We start from the raw sequence: 16184 nt of genomic DNA, 5'->3' as shown, positions 1-16184 counted from the left end.
GTCTACGCGAATTCTCGTATTGCGAACGACGTGTTTCACTCGGCCGGGGTGTAGCTTTGCCGAGATCTGCCAGAGGCGTCGGAGAGGAGATAAGGCGAGAAATAAGACGAGGTGCGCGTTAAGTTCGCTATTTGCCTCCCAATTTGTCGCGCGTGCTCGTTCTCAATTATAAACTTCGAGAACGGGTCTTAATTATCTTTCATTCTCTCTCACTACATAAATCTTATCGACGATTCTGGTTACGCGAACGGATGTGTCCGTCAACGAACGACGTAATCGAGGAGGTGATTTTCCCTCGCTATTGAGATGAGTCCAAGTTGTATAATTTAACACCCCGCGCGGAGTTTATCGTTTCGACGTCCCGATAACGATGTTCATTGCCGACTAAAGCTCACGCTGCGTGCTTTCAACAGCTATTCCGTCGCTTTCGCTTGGGATTGAGGTACTTCTTACTCGGGTCGCAAACTAGTATCGCAATTCCGACGATTGGTGTGCAGCGATTCAATGGGCCGCCGTAGTTTCGCGGACGGGTTATTGCCAGATCTCATCCCTCCGCTCTTTCCTCGGTATAGAGGTAAATAAAACGGGAAATGACGTCTGTGCGTTTTCACCCGTCATATCGAGCCGCCAAGTGACACCGCGCTTACGATGCTCTCTCATTTAAATGATGGATGCGCTACTACATTCTTTCGGGGGCGCGGTTAATCACTCGTCAACGTCTCGCGAACTTTTGCGATAATGAAGCACGGCCTCTCCATCCGAATCGACTTGCACTCTTATTCGCGGGATGAACGCAGCTCGAACTGATAGATCGCGGATCTCAGCGTAGAGATCCGAAGTGTCGAGGAGACGGGCCGCTCGACAAGCTTGTCTCATTAACCCTTCATTATACTCGCGTAGAGTATCCTGCCACTGAGAGAAAAGTTTTAGGTATTTATGACTATAATTGACTATATAGTCTGTAGCCATAATCTGATGATTATATATGTTACAATTGCATAAGTATTGCTGTAATTTTAATAGTACAGATAATAAATATACATATATGTATAATGTATATAATTCTCTCTATCAACAAATGTATATATATTATTTTTATCATAAAATAGTTGCAATTGCTATCATTTAATTATTTTTTAATTTATGTATAGTTGATCATATTATGGTTGTCCCAAAAAATATGAATTATAAGTTAAATTATTGTAACCTATTCTTGTGTTAATAAAAATTATAATTATAGTCATTTTTAGTTACCTCAATACATTTTTTCTTAAAAAAATAATTAGACTTATATAGGTATAATTATTAACATATTATAGATATATGTATATTGTACATATTATATGTATTATACATTATAACGTAATAATCATAATTATTCTAATATGTAATAATGGTAATAAATATCAAAAATGTTTCTCTTGAAAAAATCTTACAAATTCATTAAATGTATGAAACTATTTATACAGAGAAAAAAGTTTTTTGCTTAAATATTTAAAAATTTAGCTATACACAGATTTGAAAATGGTTTTGTTGGACCATCAAAATAATTATGTAGATGAAAATGCCGTAAAATGTTTTAACACACTGCCAACTAGTTTTAGCAACTTACATAATTGTTTTTATGCTCCAAACAAAATTTCCAAATCTGTATCTAACTAAATTTTTTAATATTTTAGTAACATTTTTCCATGTATATACTATTACATTTCACAAATTATTTCACATTTAAAACATTTTTTTTTAATTTTTATTTAAAGGATATATGGAGAGTATTATCAACCTTTATTTTATTATGAATTATCGAAGAGAATAATAAAAATTGAGATATAACGTTGATGAAATGTCAGAAACCAGTTCATGTGTGCGTATACGCACAGTAATTACATTAAAAAGGACCACTCGAATGGGATAGAATTAACAAATCTCTATTTTCTTTCCTTCTTTCTCTTTGCGTTTTCTCGTTTTATCAAAATATAAATATAAAAATATTTCAGCAAATAATATTAGCACGTTCTTAAAATTATAATCGCGTCTCTCCCGCACGCTGACACTTTATGTGCGAGTAGATTTTAATAATTGATAAGGCTTGACACTGAAACGACGGAATGAGCTCAGCTGGATATTGTCGGGTGTGTGTCACTGCTTTTAGAAGTTTCACATTTCGTGCCTAACGGCGTCTGACACGAGTAGATCAAATATTGAGGTACTTTTACTTTGAGCAATTCGCCTGTCGCTCAACGACACATTTATAAGTTAACGATTATAACAGTCGACTCTAAAAAAGATCTTATAAAGAAGAAAAGCGCAAGAGAACCATGCATGTAAAAAATAAGCCCTCTAAACGTCTCTCTGAAAACGTTCTCGTAATGTCCTTTTTAAAGCCTCGCAGCTACGTAAAGTTTTATATCAAGCTTGTCAAATGTTGGTATAAGATAATGTATCGTGAGCAGAGGGATGTTTGCTGAAAAAACAGAGACTTAGAAAAGCTAGCTGGAAAAATCACGCGAGCTAGGTAAAAAGTTAAGAGTACTTTTGCAAAAGTAAAATCTCTCGTGTCCCTCTAACTTTTCTTGATATGTGGATCTCTTAGAAGCCAAACTGATCAACTCCACTCTCTTGTGAGCTTTTTAATTTTAGTACTAGAGAACGTGATCAGTACATAACTATTAATTCTTTCTAGTTCTTCTTTTATAGACTTTCATAGACTTTTATAGACATCAATCTTCTCCTGAGAGGCTCATATACTCTAAGAGAAAAATATATATTTTTAATATTTGTAATTATACATATAATTTTGTTACCATAATTATTGGTATTTTTTTAAATGTTATTAATAACAATTATATGTATAGTTTATTATATTATCAAAATTATGACAATAATAATCACATAGTTATTATGGTTACATGCAGATATGTAATTAAAGTTATAAATACTAAAAGTTAAATTATAATATAATTACAAATGCCAAACATTTCTTTTTTTTAATGTATATACATGTCACAGTAAGTGTTAACTTTAGTAAATGTATACATTTACTAGTCAGTGTATAGTAAATATATACATTGGCTACAGCAAACTACAGTAGATGTATACCTTACTAGTTTACAAAGTTAACATTTTGACCATAATATATACAGTATATAACTCGGTTATGTTGAGGAGAACGTATATTTTCTTCATACTAAAAACGTTTTTAGGATACAACACTTCGCATGTGACGAATCGATCTTAAACGCATTTCATTGCTTTTGTTCGGAAAAAAAGCTGCACAATAAATAAACATCTAAATAATTCGTATCGATCGGATCAAACTTCTCGGGACGAGCGAGAGATGCATTTCAGGCCGCGATTACTTGCAGACGAGACAGAGCAGCGGCGCGGTGGGAAACGGTTCGGAGGGGTGTGAGGGCACCAGCCCTTTGGATTGCACCTCGCGGACGTCGATGACGATGGCCGTGACAACGTCTGCGCTACCGATGCAACCGATCTACGTTTCCGCGGGATCGTGCTCCGCCGCCGATGTCCCAACGAATCTGCAACACCGGCGACTATGGCAACTGCAGCAGGAACCGCAAGAATTATCCCTGACGCGGCCGACGGACACGGCCGCGTCCTCGTCGTCCATCCTCGATGAGCCTGTCAGAACTCCGCTCTCCACGAACGTTCTCCTGTCCTTGCCAGCTTCGCCGAAACGAACGTCGGCAAGCTACTCTTCGTCCAGTAAGACGCCCGCCATATCGAAATCGCAGATGAAAGGTAAGTCGAGATTTTTCAAGAAAAGTGTTTTTTTTTTAGTCCGATTGCGTTACAGGTTGCGTTACAAAGAAAAAAAAAGAGAGAGAGAGAGAGAGAGAGAGAGAGAGAGAGAGAGAGAGAGAGAATAAGGAAAGATAAAATACAAAAATTCACATTGAGAAAAGTGTTTTATATTTATGATTATGGTTGCCTGGTAAAATAATTATGGTTAGGAGCTTCATTTTTATGATTATTACTGTTACTATATTCTTATATAACAATACAATATGTTAATAATAATAATTTTTATTTATTCAACTCAAATAATATTATTTGGTCGAAACGACTTTAATAGAGCAATGTCTAATAGTATAATATTTTTGTGTAAATTTCTATTTTAAGTAAATTGTTAATTATTTGTCGATCTTGAAACACGTTCTTAGGTTGAAACTGGAATACGTAATATCACAAATTGACAAGCAATTTAATATCAATGAATATATATATATATATATTTTTCAAAATTTTATATTTATAATTCTATATATACGAAAAAATATATGGTTGGTACTATAATTTAGAGTCATTTTCAGTACGAACTACTATATATTTTTTAGTACATATAATTAGAAATATGTATAATTATTATTACTAACATTATGTCATAATAATTATAAAAATGGAGCGCTTAACCATAATTATTTTATTATGCAAATATAGTCATAAAAATATGAAACACTTTTCTCTCAGCGGAGAAGCTTTTCTCTTTCTCTCTTTTTCTAACGTGATCCAAACTACGCGCTACGAATCTCATCTGGGCTTTAGGCTAATATTTCATTCGTCGTACAGCAAGTTTTTTGGCCGATTGACCTATTGAGAGAACAAGTTTTTCGGGGGCTCCAGAAAGTCTCCATCTGATAGCCAATTGGCACGCCCCAGAAAAACTTGTCGCGCGACATGTGAAATATCAAGCTTACCCATCACAGTCTTCATTCGTTCCGAGCGAGACAGGTAACTTTTCTCGCATAATTAATTCTATCCACAGGAATAATCTATTCTACCCTATTATCTATTCTATCCTATGAAGGAATTATAGGATCATTATGCACGAAAAATGCTTTCAATAAAATGCTTATTGTTAATTGCGGACTAAAGATAATTAATAAATTTCATGGATTAATGAACTTATTGTTAGTTCCTAAATTCATCTGGTATCCAATTAAAGAACGTGCAAATATGTTTTTGATTAGTTATAAATGAATCTAGGATTCATTTATAACTAATCAAAAACATGTCGACGAATACTTTTATTTATTAATAAAAAAATTTATTTAATTTTACTGAAAGTGTCTTTTTCCATGATGTGCAAAAATTCCAAAAGATCCTTTAAAATAAAATGTAATAATAATTATATAACGCCATAAATATAAAAAATCTTATTATATAATAAAAAAATATCTCTCAATATTTTTTCTTAAAAAATATTAATTTTAATATATCAGAGAATATATAAGGCTTTTTCGGATAAATACTCATGCAACCACGACATTTCAGTGAAATATGAACGTAATAGATTAATAATTAAAACAATATGATTAAGATAATAATTTAATTTACGTGCGAACAAAAATGATTTTCTCCTGTATTTATCACCTCGTATCATATAATGATATCAGGCTTCGCATGGCAAAATGCAAATTTGTACTCTTTTGATCACGGCATCAGATGCCGGATGATGGAGATGCCCACGGCGCCGGATTCAATTTGGCACGCCCGGTAAACGGGATATCTCTTGTTTGGTGTCATCGCTTCGTTAATCCCGATAAAACTATGCTCGCTATTCCGCCGCACCGCGGCGTATGTGAACTTCATTCACAGTTTTGCGCAACCAGCCATTATTTTTCCCCGCCGTTATCGCCGTCGTACACGACAAGTGCACGTTCGAGAATCGGGAATCAGGCCAATTGATCGATCAAATCCGCATGCGAGATAAATAATTTCACGTTTTGCGTACACGGTGTCATGTAGACGTCGAACGTTTTTTTTTTTATTTTCGCACGCGCCGTCCATCATGCACTTGTTTTTCTTTCTGGTTTTATAAATATCGCTATTGAATATTACATTTCCACTCACATCAGGTCGAATGAATAGAGATCTCTTCAATCGACGTCAAACAAATTGCATTGTAATGCTTGTAATATCGTTTCACATTTCGTGGTGCTCATCGTTTCTACTTTTTTGCATTTAATTATTATTCTCGCTAAGCCATACGTAAATGTTCTATGGGAGATCTTCGAAACCAATCTGGAAAACCGATTAATCAAAGAATAAATGCTCTTTCAATTTCTTTTTAAGAGAACTCAATGTGAAAATGCAAATAGACAATTTTCTCTTCCATTTCATATTTTTTTCTACTTCGCGACATGAGTTTTGTTCGCGAAATGACATTAATTCAGATTTCACATATTTATCGACAAAACTGAATAACCAATCTCTTGATAATTTTTATTACACGTAAAATGTCATTATATATTAGTCGCGAGTTCTGAATGAAGTTCTTCCTTTCAAGACAACAACGATGAAGGTGCTTATCAATATTTTTAATATAATATAGCTCAAAACAGGCACTTATCAGTTAGCTTTTAAATGTATTTTAATTTTCATCAAACTCGTCTAACTATAAACAAAGATTGTGTATTTAACTTTGTTATAAACGGTGTAACTTTATATACTGCGCGATCGATTATCCTTTAGTTAAATATTATTCCATGAAACTTCTTTGAAAGTACGATCTCAAAATTTACAAGAATAAAATTAAATAATGACATTAAATTAACACAGATTAAATCTCGTTCTTTACTTTATCATAAAAAAATTTGTTTTTTAACTGGTTCTTTGTTTTCTTTTCTACTGAGTTTCTTCTTCTAAGATTGTGTTCGTCGAAAATATCTACAAAAGTCACGTATCTTAATTTGTATACTTCGATGAATGTAATTTCTTTTGGAAAATCGTTACGTCTTTATCGCCTTCGTATAAAAGAGTTTCTCTTAAAGCAGCTATCGTACCATTATACTATTATCCGCTTTGCCAATTGACACTATAAATAGATTCAGAACAGAGAAAAGGAGAAAGAACACATGCTATCACTAAATTTTATATAATACATAAAATGGATTATATAAAAATTAATTAAAGATTACTTCCTTTGCATTCATTCTTATAAATTAAAATCAAGATTTTTCTATGTTATTACAATTATTTTTGTAATTTATTTTAATATTTTTAAAAAATGCTGTTTTAAATTATTTATTTAATGGAATCTCTAATATGGAAGTATGATTGACGTTAAATTTTAATCCACATTATATTAGCAAAGTCAATTACAGTAATGCGATTCTAATGCTCGCATTCTTGCTCATTTTGAAACGTGATATGATTCAACAAATAGGTGAAGGCCATATGATATCTATAATTGTGATTTGATATTTACAGTTGCTATTAGAAACTCAGGTAAAACTCATCTCTCGTCTCAAGTTTCTTTTTCACGCGGTTCAGCTAAAATTCTTCAAAAAAGAATCACAGTAATTATTGTGTAGTCAATTTAAAAAAATTGATTCAATAACACTGTGCGAAATATTATTGCCTGTATAGCAGCTTTTTTTGGAAGTTCTATGGGAATCGAAATTGGATAAAAGAATCAGAGATAACGGGAGCGGTACCATTTCTGATGAGGCGAAAATCTGTAGATAAAGAAGAAGAATTGTTCTCGACTTCCCGTCTCAATCCACCTGCCTCGGTTGATTTCTGTGCCTAACGCGATCACTGAAACCGCATCTGCAATTTAACATAATATATAACTTCGTTTCGCACGATATGCATCTGAGATCGTAAATAAGACGACTGTAAGACGTGATCGCGATTACCTCGAGACTCGTAGTTTCCTCGTACGAGCAATTGTGCATGAATACGCATATAATGCGCCGCCAGAATCAACGGCGCGAGAAACGAGGCCATTAAACGATCGAGTCAAGCACCGTCGAACCGAACCCGCACCGGCTTGTACTTGTACCTCGTCAAATTCGCTCCGGGAATTCGACCACTATACCTTTAGTCAGTTAACCGGCTCCGTCGGTGACCATCTCTGAAGGGGCAATTCTAGAGAGGACGCTTGACATTAGTGCCATAACGGGTCAGGATACTCAGCTAAAGTGAAAAATTCAAAGCGCACTATGCCCAATCTAATTAATGTAGAAGATTAGAAAAAATTGCTCTAAAATTGAATCGTAAATGAGAGTAAACGGTGAAACAATTAACACCGTACAATTTTCCCAGAGACTGAGAAAGTCGAAGTAATTTTACTTATTTCCAGTACGGAAAGCGAAACGTATTTGTATTATATTAGAGCTACTCACGCTGGATTTCTTCTTTTCCTTTTCCTCAACAGAATTCAGGGAGGCCTTCAGATTGTTTGACAAAGACGGCGATGGAACTATCACGAAAGAAGAACTCGGCAGGGTTATGCGTTCCTTGGGACAATTTGCAAGAGCGGAGGAGCTGAGAACGATGCTGCAGGAAATCGACATTGACGGTGAGCGGCAGCTCTATTATCCATCTTAGGCTACAGTAAAGTTAGAACGAGTTTCGATTGCAATGTTTTTCCGTTTGTATTCGACACTTGGAAAGCTCATATCGTTTCTATACTTCAAAAGTGACACTCAAAAAATTAAGTTTCCCAGGAAGGACGAACAACTATTTTTCAACTTGGCAGAAAATTTTTTACTAGTCAAGTAATATTGACAAAAAAAGAATATACGTACATTCTTAACATGATCAAAAATTATTTTTGTTACTTTTGTTTCACAACTTTTAAAAAATTACTCCTTTGAATTGTGATGATTTTGATAATTTTTTATAAAGTTAAATTTATTGTTGACAATTGATAAAGTATGTTTACTTAACTTATAATAACTTAAAAGTCACACACATTTTTTTTAGTTGTGTACTTTTGAAGTAAGAAAATGATATTCCATTTTTAAGTAAATATATTATTACTACACTAAAGAAAAGATTTTTTTCTAAATCTAAGTAATTTTTTTCTTAAATTTTCAAGTAAATATTTCTTTACTGCAAATAAATATTATCCGCACATAATACTAAATGTGAACTTATATTATTTGTTACAAGTAATATATGTTTATGTGTAGTAACTACTTACTTACAGTAATAACTACTTACTTACAGTAAAAAAATGTTTATTTAGAACTATTCATTTACTTAGAACTATTTATGAAAAAAATTACCTAGATTTAGACAATTTTCAGTGTAATAATAATTTTTATATAAAATAAAAACGCTATATTTGAGGTAATGACCATTATATTTATCTATGTATGATCAAAGGAAAGAAATTAAATTAATAGATATTTATCCGTATTTATTATTTCAAATAGGTCAGTTGAAATCAGAACGTTACAATTTAATAATATGCAATATAATGTTTATTTTGAATTTAGTGTTTATCATTGGATTTATCCAATTAATATGGAGAGAAATTAGGCTAATATGTAACACGTAATTGTATTTGACATTTGAATGGTTCGATGAAGATTTAAACGCTGCATTTTATCGAAACGAGTGGTATTGACCGCTAGCAGACGTGATATCGCACGATATCACGCCTTTTGTTTTTCCAATCCGCACATTTTGAAAAACCCCATTTCACGTGCCACGTGCCGCTGAATAGATTACGTGGGTAATATAATAACCGATGAAAAAAAAGGAAATACCGATTGACTAGCAGTGTTCACAAATGTGTGAAATAGGAAACGTATAGAAATAGAAATTAAAGGAAAAATTGAAAATTTTATCAATCAATGTATTATATTAGTTATTATGATATTATATTATGTCATATTATATTATATTATGTTATTATTGTAATTGTTATATGATAATGCATGTAAATTTATGCAATGCTGCGTATGACTTTACCTCGCAAATTTACCTTAATTTTATTCGTAAATGCCAATGTGATGCAGTGTCTTTAACCCGGAAATAATCACTTTGGGTGTTTTTATACATACCAATTATGTAAAAATGTGGATTGTTATATAATATTACTTTAAATAAATATCGTTTAACATATTTTTATTTTAATAACTATTTTTTATGAATCTTTAAATCTGCAATTCTCAAATTTTCAATAAAAACGCTATATTAATACTAAAATCTTTATTTATTAAAAATACTATCACAATAAATTATTTAACGTACTTATTCCGTTCGATATTTGTTTGGTTTCTATATTTACTTTCTTTAGAAAATTGTGATTAAACAATATATATTCAAAAATAATATGTTGTTAGCAATAATGATTTTAATTGGAATGAAAAAAAAATCCGAGGTGATTGTTTACGTAAAAAAAGTGATATGACTACTCCCTGTTAACAAAACAATTGCAATGCGAATTCAAAGCAATTATCCAAAATAACAATGTTAAATCACTATTTCCCTCGAAGTGCGAGGTGTACTGCCGAGATTTCACAATAATCATAAAGTAAGGTGCACCTCGAGTTATCACTTGCACAAAGCGAGTTGGTAGTATTACTTAGAAGTTTATCGTCTTCGCCATTTTGCACGATCGTCGGACATCCACTCGGAGTCTCGTACCTGTCGGTAAATTGCATTAATTGTAGCTAATTCTCATGAAACATTCCGACGATGCCGTGCTCTTGCTACAGTAGAAACAGCCTCTTTATTACGAACCCTTTATTATGATCTCCCAACGCTAGGCCAACCTCTCTCTCACTTGATTCTTGAGGATTCTCCATCTTGTTCTCGAACTCCATCTTCTTATAACGTTGTATTCAATTTCGCGACGACCACGCTAGGATTTACGTAATGTACCCTTCGTTGTGGTGCTTCTGGCTTTCCCTTCGTATTTACGCGCACAGCAGTGATGTTTTATTATCTAACGAAAAGGTCTGTGCGCGAAATCCACATTGCCTCTTTCAATCGAACTTGTTATGTAGCGCAAACGACAGTATTTCGAAACATTCCCGATAGCGTATTTATGACCAGAACATACTTTCGGTTCAGAACATACCATATTTGATGAAATAAGAGACGAATGAAATGTGTAGAAAGGAATAGATATCTCTTACACGGACAAAATGATTTTGCTGAAAAATCTCAAATTTTGCTGGATACAGCAAATAACTTTAAAATGGAAAATAATTTTGTTGGACCACCAAAATAATTATATTAAAAACTAAAAAGTGAAAAGCAAAACATTTTGTAATTTCTAGTAATCAGTCTAAGTTTCCAACATTATTTTCAGATCTATATCGAGTAAAATTTTAAATATGTTAGTAAAATTATTCTTTCTGTAAATTTCAAATATCTTCTTTATTTGTCCATTGATTATTAATAGAATTGTTTATTACCTGACGTTAAAATCTTTTAGTATATATGGAGTTATAAGGAATTATTTTAGCACCAGAAACAAAAATGAAAAATTATGCTCTTTAATGATATTTAAAAAATTATTAAATGAAAAGATTAATTTATTAAAATTTTTCTTTGTACCCTATATTATTCCCTTACTTCAAAACTAACACAAGTTATTGCTAGAAAATGTGATTTTTTATTTATGATCATAAATAAGAGTTAGATAAAAATTATTTCTCTATCAATCACATAAAAAAGTAAACTAATTTAACTTTACAATTTGTTCTTTAATCGTGTTTGTATCATTCTTACTTTTTAAAGTTTTTAAAAGGATTATATAATATCTTTTACAAAAGAGAAGACACAAAGAGTTTGAGTTGTATTGTTTGTGTAAACAAAAAAAGACTTCTACAGAAAACATTTAGCTTAAGACTGTTTTAACGATCCAAGTTTAAAGAATTATTATATAAAAAATTATATAAAGAATTGTATAAAGAATATTATATAAAGAAATATATAAAGAATGAATTGTTCTATCTTGAATGTAGTTGTTTTAGTTAACCAAAATAAATATAAACTGTTGGTAATATATGTTTTGAGTTAAGTATGTCATTTTTAAATAAATTTTAAATAAGTATTTGTTATAAAATTTTGTTATAAGATATTAAAATCATTATACTAAAAAAGAGTGGTTTTTAAGCGTTGTGTAAAACGAAAATTACAAAAATATCATATTTTTCAGAATATATTCTTTTGTCTGTTATTTGATAAGCTAATAATTACCTGTTAAGTAAAATAACAATATGTCTGCAGACGATCCTGACTATAATAGCTATCAACTTTTGTATATTAATTCTAATAATTATAGTAATGTATTATAATAATGTATAGTACAATACGTCAAAATATTAAAACACAATCAATATCATTTTTATTTCACAATTCTTAAAAAACTATAAATTTATTATGACGATTTTATAAAATTATAACAAATTAATAATTCATATCGAAAATGACACAACTCTAAATATTATTAACAATATATATTTGCCTTGATTAATTAATCCGATAATACACAATAATACTAATCGATACTTTTCCTGTCAAGTCACCATTGATGATTCGGAAACGAAAATGGGTCGGCGTATTGATGCTGGATGGTACAAATCCTTGTACCTGTTGCTAGTCTGCTCCACAACGTTTGGCTATTACCAATCATTTTCTGTAATCAGAAGAATTACGGGATAAAGCTCGCGATGAAAAACGATCGCAGCCCTTCGAAAGAGAACTCGATAAAACGAGTTTCGGCGGAAATTCGGTGTTTTCCGGTCGTTCTGTTCCCACGACAAAAGAATTGGGGGAAAAAAGCGAAGCGATTATTAAAATCCATGCGAGAACGTATTGGGGGTATGAATCGAAACCTTTGCATGTTCCAAAGGACAAAGTAATTACGGTCGCGGAAGTAAATTGTTTCGGGAACAAGCGTTATCCGCGAGGTGGAATTCATTCGCGCGGATGCAAGCTGTGGAGAGCAGCGCGTCTATGCTTTTTAGCAGAGCTCCGAAAGTGATAATTTCTGAGAATTAGGTTGGCGCGAAAAGAGATTCCCGAGTTAACACTTGGCCCCAACTCCATTAATGCGCCAAATGGTTGCAAAAAGAGAATTTAATGGTCCGACACGGGGAAATATAATAATAATAATAATAATAACTTTATTGCATCCACTGGCAATTGGATTTAAACAATATTTAAAATTATAAAAAAGAGAAACAAAGAGAGAAAAATACGAAGTTTTGGATAGTAAATAGTGAGGTGACGGCAGTACAAGTCCTCTCTTTCTCTCTCTCTCTCTCTGACTAGAAAAATTTAAAGTATAATTATAAAGTGAAATTATAAAAAAATTAGCGGTTCTTTTTTATGTCCAATAATATTTCTTGTGAATTCATACAATTTCCAGTTCAAACAAACTGTGCGCCGATTGTTTGTCCCTTTTCGTTCGGTCTTGGAAACAGCCCTAAACTGAAGCTAGAGTATTAATATCACAAATGAAATTGACAAGGGATTTAATGTTAGTTTAATGATTGTTTGAATAAACATCCTTAAAACCTTGTAAATAATTTATTTTGAAAAATATTATCTCAGCTGGAATTTGAACCTGATATAAAGATATCAAATCTTGTTTTTATTGCTGCACTGGACTGCACTAGAAGTCTCTCTTTCGTTTTCACTAAAAATCAAATACCTATCTCAATTTAAGTTCCAATAGTGTACCCTGTTTCAGTTTCAGAAACAGAGAGACCTCTTGTTACAGATATTACTAAATAAGGATAATTGGCAATAAATTACGAAAATGAGACAAAATAGATTGAGAAGCAGAGGAGCAAAAAGATAAATTTTCGTGATTGTACAAAAGTCGCGGTCGTATTTAAAGGAAAAAAGAAGTTGAATTGCGCCGGTCGACCGGCGGGCAAAATAAGAAGCGATACGAATCTCGATAATCGTTAGAGCAGTCTCGTCTCAGGGATATTTCCGAGGGAAATTACTTTTCCGTTTGAACCACTCGAATCTGTGCTTCATGTACCATTACGAGATACGGTTTTGCAAGCTGTCGTCGTCGATCGCGAATCATGTGAACTGCGCGTGAAATTATCCGCTTCCACTCGTCGCCCATTGACTTTACGTAACTTTCCTATACAGAAATCCAATTTAATACTGGCCAATTTAATACTGAAAATTGCTTTTTTTGAGTGTTAAAAGCGCTGAACAATGCTTTTAATACCTAAAATGAATTAATGGTTATTAAATTTTTATAAGGATTTCTGTAATTCTGCGGGAAAATAGTATGACGCGCGCGGTATGGTAATTGACAATTTCTTATCATTTTTAACGCAATCATTCAACAACACAGACTTTCTTAACAATGAGATTTTTTTTGCTGGAAAAATACCGTAATTTTCGGCTTCTCATATCTACACATTTCTTGTGAAAATGAGTTTTTGACCTAGTCACGTAATTTGGAAATCGCTGTTGCTGTACATATTGTTACGAGAAAAAAAAATAGAGAAAAAGGAAGTTGAGCAGAAAGTTCGCGAAATCTTTGTTACACTATCAGATAGATTGCGCGCAAACTTAAGAAATTCTCATTTTCTTTGTTCCGAAAAATTTCATTCTCGCAGATTACTATTCTATGCATTGACATATAACTCTTTAAATCGTCACAAAAAAATTCATATTAAATACAATATATATTATAAACAAATTATCTTAACTTAATGTTACCTTTAACATTATCGTAGTATATATTATTCAAAGGACATTAGAGATATGGGAGTCAAGTCAAGATTTTTTACACCGAATCGAATTTCTTTGAATCCGAATATAATCAAGTTAATAAAATTCTATTTGTATTGAATCAAATTGATTTGTTAAAACACTTTTTATCAACAATATAATTATTATTAGATTAAATTCTAATATATAGATTGTAAAAAAATTTCTGTGTAAAAAATAATATTGATTAATATACTTAAATGTACGTATTAAATAAAAAACATACACTATTAAAAATTTCGTTATTTAAATTTAAGTAACATTTAACGGAAGCTTATGATAATATAACCGAAAAGTAATAAATAGTTTAACGAATAAGTTATAGTAGAATCTTAAATGTAATAAATGTGTGTATTAAATTTCATGAAACATAAAATTCTATGTAAAATACATTCAATTTCTCTCATGATATTTTTAACGATATAGAGATTCAAATTCAAATCGAATCGACTATTACGTGATTTGAATGTTCGAATAGTTCGTACATCTTTAAAGGATACAAATAATATAAAAATCCTTAAGTACGTATCTAAATAATTTTTCCATACTTGTGAGACACCAGATCAATAAATCAACGTGCAATTTTTGTTGTGCAGCGTGACATTTGCATAAAATATCCAATTTTCTTCTTCAACCATTCAGGGAAGTCTTATTCCACGGAAAATTCGACGACTTTAAGAAGTCCGTCACATTCATGTTAACGATGAGCCGTTATCGTTATGCAACTATCAAGGTTAATGTAACTATTATCGTTACTGTTACAAGCGGTGTTACTAGCGTGGTTAACACTTTTTTTTTTCGAAAACTTATAAACGAGAATTTACGCCTTATTGCACGAGCGACCGAAGGAAATTTCGCGAAGTCATGCCATTTAATTAATTAATTCGTCTGTTCTGCAAATGAGATTTGATTGTAAGCTGGATGTGTTGTTTAATCACATTGTAATTTCAACTCCTGCGAGAAAAAACTTTATTAATCACAATAATACGCCTTCGGTCAATGTCTGTCGAAAAACAAAACGATATTCAAATTCTGAGCAAACAATTCACAGGAGATTAATTTACTCTTTCTCTCATGTGTGTGTGTGTGTGTGTGCGATCGGTTTGCCAATAGTTTTAATAACGCTTTAATTTACTCCCCACTGAGAGTCTCACAGAAGTTTCCGGCTAACGTGAAGTATTGTACATTCGTATATGTGGTTCTTCATTCATTCACCACTTATTCTTCATTCGATGACGCACATAATTTCGCCCAGCTGAAATAACGGCTGAAGTTTCTACACTAGTAATTAGAGGTACATGTTCACATCGCGTCGTACAGACCGGGTCAAACGAAAATGAAGCCAATCTCTAGTGACGGAACGCAGTTCTGTTTTCGCGAATACAGTGAGAGAACGGTGTATCGGTCCACGAGTAACATGCGTGTCATGTCGATGTTTTCTCGTTCACTATAACTCGCGTTAGTAGTCTGAGTATGCGCCAAAATGAAGGCTCTGAGAGCCTCTCCATACCGATAATTAGTATCTATGTCTAAGTGCCAATGTTCACATACGCGCATGTTGATGACGCGAGCCCTTCGTGTTAAATACGGTGGCCAGAGGTGGCTCGCAGCGTTTAATTAGGCCGGAATTAGCTCTTTATTGAACAGGACTATGTGATAGTAGC

At 32.5% G+C, this 16184-nt stretch overlaps 1 protein-coding gene across 1 annotated transcript in view; it reads left to right on the top strand.

Moving 5' to 3' along the window:
- The window catches only part of LOC108776611 (calmodulin), a 92547-nt gene that overhangs the window by 34037 nt on the left and 42326 nt on the right, over positions 1 to 16184 (top strand). The window contains exons 2-3 of the mRNA XM_018543280.1: positions 3366 to 3762; positions 8186 to 8329. Coding sequence (XP_018398782.1) covers positions 3366 to 3762; positions 8186 to 8329 — 541 coding nt within the window. The remainder of the gene's footprint in view (positions 1 to 3365; positions 3763 to 8185; positions 8330 to 16184) is intronic.

This window comes from Cyphomyrmex costatus, unplaced genomic scaffold (genome assembly GCF_001594065.2).
Source record: "Cyphomyrmex costatus isolate MS0001 unplaced genomic scaffold, Ccosl1.0 scaffold364, whole genome shotgun sequence".
Lineage (NCBI taxonomy): Eukaryota > Metazoa > Arthropoda > Insecta > Hymenoptera > Formicidae > Cyphomyrmex > Cyphomyrmex costatus.
Note: the sequence above shows the minus strand (reverse complement) of the source record. Positions and strands in the feature narration are given on the sequence as shown.